The sequence below is a fragment of the Wasmannia auropunctata genome, unplaced genomic scaffold (assembly GCF_000956235.1).
Source record: "Wasmannia auropunctata unplaced genomic scaffold, wasmannia.A_1.0 LD336090.1, whole genome shotgun sequence".
NCBI lineage: Eukaryota > Metazoa > Arthropoda > Insecta > Hymenoptera > Formicidae > Wasmannia > Wasmannia auropunctata.
In genome coordinates this window covers 1296956-1303058 of record NW_012026800.1, presented here as the reverse complement: position 1 = coordinate 1303058, position 6103 = coordinate 1296956, and the positions used below count along the sequence as shown (strand labels likewise).

The 6103-nt window shown below is 35.2% G+C and overlaps 2 protein-coding genes across 2 annotated transcripts in view; both read right to left on the bottom strand.

The window, feature by feature from the left end:
- LOC105448032 overlaps positions 1-3020 on the bottom strand; it is a 4629-nt gene extending 1609 nt beyond the window's left edge. The window contains exons 1-4 of the mRNA XM_011686392.1: positions 2239-3020; positions 1970-2066; positions 1779-1889; positions 1354-1509 (exon numbers count right to left, since the gene is read on the bottom strand). Coding sequence (XP_011684694.1) covers positions 1354-1509; positions 1779-1889; positions 1970-2066; positions 2239-3020 — 1146 coding nt within the window. The remainder of the gene's footprint in view (positions 1-1353; positions 1510-1778; positions 1890-1969; positions 2067-2238) is intronic.
- Positions 3021-4340: 1320 nt separating this feature from the next.
- On the bottom strand, positions 4341-6043 carry LOC105448031. The gene is made up of 4 exons (XM_011686391.1): positions 5519-6043; positions 5041-5151; positions 4625-4780; positions 4341-4394 (listed from the first exon to the last, which is right to left on the bottom strand). The coding sequence occupies exons 1-4, from the start codon at positions 6041-6043 to the stop codon at positions 4341-4343; spliced, it is 846 nt and encodes a 281-aa protein (XP_011684693.1).
- Positions 6044-6103: the final 60 nt, after the last annotated feature.

The window sequence follows — 6103 nt, the reverse complement described above, 5'->3', positions numbered from 1 at the left end:
ACTTACAATTGTACCCGTTGGACGTTGACCGCCAGCAAGATTTTTTTACGTACTACGGTAATAATTCAATCTGCTTCGAGATCAATACAAGTCTGACAACAAGTGTAATGTTTCCGACGTGATGGTTCTGACAACCTCAGTGGATTAAATAAAATTATAGTATAATGTCTGATTGCATGCCATGCTAATGTTCTGGAGGTTTTAATGGTACGTAAGATAGCTTTTGAAATAATAGTTTCGAGGCAAAATGGATGATTGTATAACATATTCTTATCATATAAATTTGAAATACTGCTTGATTCTGTAGGCGAAAATAAAATTATATCAATTGTATTAGAATATATTTAAATCAATATAAAATTATGTAATATCTATTAAAATTTTGTTTTGTTTTCTCATGTCACGCACGATGTGACATTACCGATACGATGTATAGCTTAGGCTGAAGTTTCGCAGAACAAACGTTGGCTAAGGATGTGTATTAGTTTGAGTTATATATTTTGCGGCTACTTCAATCTGCTCGTGTGTTATAATCGTATACAGAAGTAAACAAATTTATAAAGTAGCATTGGTTTCGTATGTATGCAATTGATGAAATGATATGAAATTATATTTTTGCATATGATTATCCCTTAATTTCTACTCGGTGCTCTTATTCATCTTGTAATGAAGTGAAAATAAGGTTTATATAAATTTACACAAAGATATAACAGTAATTACAGTATTTAATTAATTATCGAACCTGCTTTCTTTGAAAATTTAATGTACTTCTTCCGTACTGAGAAACAAAACGGATGAGTATCGATAAGGCTTGACTTTGACCCTCCCAAATTTTGATGTGTATCGTCAAAATGTAACTCTCAAAATAGTAAACGTTTAGAGTAATTAAATAATTTAATTTATTATTTTTTCCTAAGAGAAAATGTATCGTTTTGTCAGAAGAAACAAAAATTTCTTACACTTATTTATATTATATATACATTGTACTAAGCTTTTTGTATTTGATACATCATAAACGATATTACCATACGACGCGTTTATAGTCACAATTTCGACGAGAAGAAGGGATAGAAATCAGAAATATTTAGTCTGCTATCTTTAAAAGCATATTAAAGTACGTTAAAGTTGTTTTTACAATCTGAAAAATAAGAGCATAATATTTTGTAGTTATTCTATACTTTGTTACTTTGTCGTAGTTTTTTTCAATTAGCGCGATAAGTTGATTAAGAAATATTGCATTTGATTCTATTATGATGATAATATTAATTATTTAATAACGTAATTTAATTGTAGTGTGTAATTGTTGCTGATTTCTGTAAAATTGAGCGAATATTTTCGAACGTGTGTGCTCACATCGCCGTATGTCTTCAGTGATAAATCCAGGAGTTTCCCACAGGTGATCTTGGTGGGTAAGTTCGACATGATTATCACTAGCACAATAGCTCGCGCCTTTTTATCCACAAGACGATACCATTCGAGCATGCAAGATGTTTTAGCTACATTCTCTGCCTGTTATTAATATTATCAGGTACGTGTAATAAAATTTTTGCAAATTTAAGCATCGTTTAAAATACATTACACAAACATTTATAATTGTTTCTCAAATGTTGTTTTGTATATAAGGTAACAAATATTATCTATTATATATACGTATTTGTTGTATATAAACAAAAATACTGTTAAGATTAATATTACAAATATATACTCCACGTATAATTATTGTTATTGGTATATCACATAATTATATAATTTTCGTGAGAAAAAAGTAACAGACATACCTGAACGGTAAGTTTCTCACCAGTGTAACAAAACATGAACAGGTTTATCATCCCGGTTATAACTACTGAAAAATAGGAGAACATAGCTATCGGATTGCTATTCTCCCATTCCTGTACAAATACCACATTATTGCAAAGGAATTATTTTTTTCTTTTGCTTTAATACATTAAAACTCGTCAATATTACAAACCTTTATTATAAGATATCCTGCAATGCAGACTGTTGCTGTGCTCCCCGATATTTCTATTAGACACGCTTGTAGAGTATTTTCTACCAACTTTAAAAAACTGCCAACGACACCGAATCAATACATTTAGGAAATAAGAAAACAGAATTATCTGCACTCTGCATGTATATGATTTTAATCGATTAGCGGGTAATTTAATCAGTTACTACTAATGTCGAGTCGCACTTGATGCACGTGATCTTAATAAAGAAATGAAACTTACAAACTCTTACCTTCTTATTCTTATTTGATGTTCAACCATTCGTGCCAGCTTCCTGTCCACTTCCCGGTTCTCTTGCCATTGCTCCTCGACAAGATTTCTCATTAAATTCATAAGGATCGTCAGTTGACCGCAGGCGTGCATCACGAAGACGGCCGCGAGACCGCATAAACCCGTTGTTATCGACCAAGTGACCACCCCGGATAATATTTGTATTGTGTAGATCAGCTCGTAAGTGGGGCTGACTTGTACGTCGAAGAAAATGAAGTAAGCTGGGGAAGGCAGAGGTCTGATTGTGACATTCTGTGCGGTGATGATTTTTCCCTTGGCAAACGGTAAGATCAAACGAAAGGAAAGCCCGCTACCGTACGTGAAAAGCATGCAAATTGTGACCAGTCGTATGCCGATCTTCGCGGACTCGATCATCGTGTCCCGCGCTTTCGCACTGGTAACAAACCTATAATCCTCTTCTATGTGCTTCAAGCAGCGTATGATATCCTTTTCGTGGAACACCATGTTACCATATTTACTACAATTCATGAAGCCGAAAAGAAGCAGAGGAATCGTTCGGACTCTGACGTATACCCTCTTCTCAATCAACCAATACAGAGCACCGGGAATCAGGACGCAGTAGAGAAGAAGGTTGCATATCGTTATCAAGAAGTACTTCCAAACTTTTTCCCCGATGGTTCTTCTTCTATTGTAAGGCGGCCAGATTCCGAGTAAGCTTAGAACGTTTCGCGTCACTTGTGTTATATAAATCATGTCTTCCTTGTAATACTTGTTCCCCAACATTCTTTCGCCGATCTCTCGTGAAATTTTCGCAAAAGCTGGATGACGACTGACCGCTGCAAATAAAAGCTGTCAATAAAGTAAATTCGTCGCAGGGCTTGCGCTTGCGCGCATTAAAGATTAAGGTGTGCAGGAGAAAGGTGGAAAGCAGGAAAGTTTCGAAGTCAACTTGCTCACCGAGGGTTTGGATTGCTTTCCCAGAATCAAGCTTCCATTTGTAAACATGTGCATTTTTTCCAAACAACCAAGAGTAGTCGATTGGATTCAACTTTCCTTCCTGTATTAAAACTTACAATTGCACCCGTTGGACATTGACTTCTAGCAATAGTTTATTGATCAAAAAAATCATTTGCATAGAACTCTCTAAATTTTCTAGAGTGAATTTTCAGCTCTTTTGGAGTAAGATTCACTCTAGAAAATTTAGAGAGTACAGTAATAATTAAATCTGCTTAGATCTCTATACAACGAGTGTGACAACAAGTGTAACGTTTCCGACGTGATGACACCTCAGTGAATAAAACAAAGTTACAGGATAATATGTATTTGCATAGCGTGCTAATGTTCCGGAGATTTTAATATTTTGGTAAGGTGGCTTTTGAAGTAATAGTCGGTTTCGAAGCAAAATGGATATTGCATAGCTTATTTCTGTCATATAAATTGAAATGCTGCTCGATATACTTTAGTAAAAGAAAAATTAAGCAATCAATTTTATAAGGATTTATTTATATCAATGTCAGGTCGTACGTATTGTATTTATTGCGTTAAATTTTTGTTTCCTTTTTGTATGCTCATCATGCACAATGATATTACTGATACGACGTGTAGTTGAGAACGTAGTTTCGAAGACCGAACATTGATTCACAACTGTGCAGTAGTTTTAGTTGTATCATGCGATACTTCGATCTGCTCGCAAATTACAATTGCATATAAAAATCAATGTGCTTTGATCCTATATAAAGTTTTAGTTTCGTATATATCTAATTCATAATGTGAAAATAATGTGAAATTATATTTTCGATTATTTCTTAATATTTATACCCTTATTCACCTTCAATGATGTGAAGATATGATATGTATAAATTTATAAAAAGATAAAATAGAGTAATTAGATAATTTAATTTATTATCGAACAGGTTCCTATGAAAACATAAAATGTATAGTTTCGCCATATGAAGAAACAAAAATATTTTACGCGCTATTCTCTCTATATATAAATTGTACTAAGGTTTTGTATTCGACACATCTATATCATAAACGATATTACTGTATGATGCGTTCATAATCATAGTTTCGACGAGAAGAAAAGATACAAATCAGAAATATTTAGTCCGTCACCTTTAAAAGCATGTTAAAGTACGTCACAGCTGTCTTTACAATCTGAAAAATAAGAACATAATATTCTGTAATTATTTCTTTACTTATTACTTTGTCGTGGTTTTATTCAACTAACGCGAGAGGCTGATTAAAAAATGTTGCATTTGATTCATGTTCATTATATTGTGGTGGTAACATTAATCACTGCAGGATATAACGTATTTAATTGCAGTATTGCAATTGTCGATGATTTCTGTAAAACTGAGCGAATTCTTTCAAATGTGTGTGCTTACATCACCGTATGTCTTCAGCGATAATTCCACGATGTTCCCAGCGGTGATCTTGATAGGCAAATTCGACATGATTATCACGAGCACGATCGCACGTGCCTTTTTATCCGGAAGACGATACCACTCGAGCACGCAAGATGTTCTAGCTACTTTCTCTGCCTGTTATTAACATTGTCAAGTACGTGTAGCAAAATTTTTGCAAATTTAAGCATCGTTTAAAATATTTTACACAAAACATTTCCAACTTTTTCTTAAATATCGTCTTGTATAAAAGCGATACTTTGTGTAACAAATATTATCATTTATATATTATATATCAAATAAGATTACTACATATTATTGCATACTACACATATAATTATTGCGCACATGATTGTATGATATAATCTTCGCGAGAAAAAGATGCAGAACAAACATACCTGAACGGTAAGTTGCTCACCAGTGTAACAAAACATGAACATGTTTAGCATCATGGATATAAGTGCTGAAAAGTAGGAGGACATAGCTAACGAATTGCTATTCTCCCATTCCTACAAATATCACATTATTGTAGGGGAAGTACTTTTTTTCCTTTTGCTTTAAAACTCTTGACAAAATTACGAACCATTATTATAAAATATCCTAGAATGCAGGCATTTGCCGTGCACCCCAACAATTCTATTACACACGCTTGTTGTAGAGTATTTTCTACCATTTGTAAAAAACTGCCGACCGCACCGAATTAATACATTCAGGAAATGAGAAAACAGAATTATCTGCACTCTGCATGTATATGATTTTAATCGATTAGCGAATAATCAGTTACTACTAACGTCGAGTCGCTTGATGCGCACGTGAACTAATAAAAAAAAATAAACTCTCAAACTCTTACCTTCTTATTCTTATTTGATGTTCAACCATTAGTGCCAGCTTCCTGTCCACTTCCCGGTTCTTTTGCTCTTGCACCTCGACAAGATTTCTCATCAAATTCATCAGAATCGTTAGCTGGCCGCAGGCGTGCATCACGAAGACGGCCGCGAGGCCGCATAAACCCGTTGTTATCGAGTAAGTGATCATCCCTGATAACACTTGTATCGCGAAGATCAGCTCGTAAATGGGGCTGACTTGTACGTTGAAGAAAATGAAGTAAGCCGGGCAAGGCAGTGGTCTGATCGTGACGTTCTGCGCGGTGATAATTTTTCCTTTGGCAAACGGCAAGATCAAACGAAAGGATAGCCCACTGCCGTACATGAAAAGCGCGCAAAGTGCGACCAGACGTATGCCGACCTTCGCGGACTCAATCATCGTATCTCGCGCCTTCGCGCTGGTAACGAACCTGTAATCTTCCTCGATGTGGTTTAAGCAGCGTCTGATGTCTTTCTCGTGGAACAGTAAATTGCCATATTTACCACAAGCCATGAAGCCGAAGAGAAGCAGAGGCATTGTTCGGGCTCTGACGTGCGTCCTTTTCTCTATCAACCAGTACAGGGCACCGGGAATCAG

Bases quoted from the DNA above. Each gene is read 5' to 3' on its own strand.
- LOC105448031 (XM_011686391.1), bottom strand. From the start codon at position 6,043: ATGCCTCTGCTTCTCTTCGGCTTCATGGCTTGTGGTAAATATGGCAAT. The intron at 5,152-5,518 runs GTTGAACATCAA...TGATATTTGTAG, and splicing joins ACAGGAAGCTGGCACTAATG to GAATGGGAGAATAGCAATTC. The intron at 4,395-4,624 runs GTAAGCACACAC...CTTATTTTTCAG, and splicing joins CGCTGAAGACATACGGTGAT to ATTGTAAAGACAGCTGTGAC.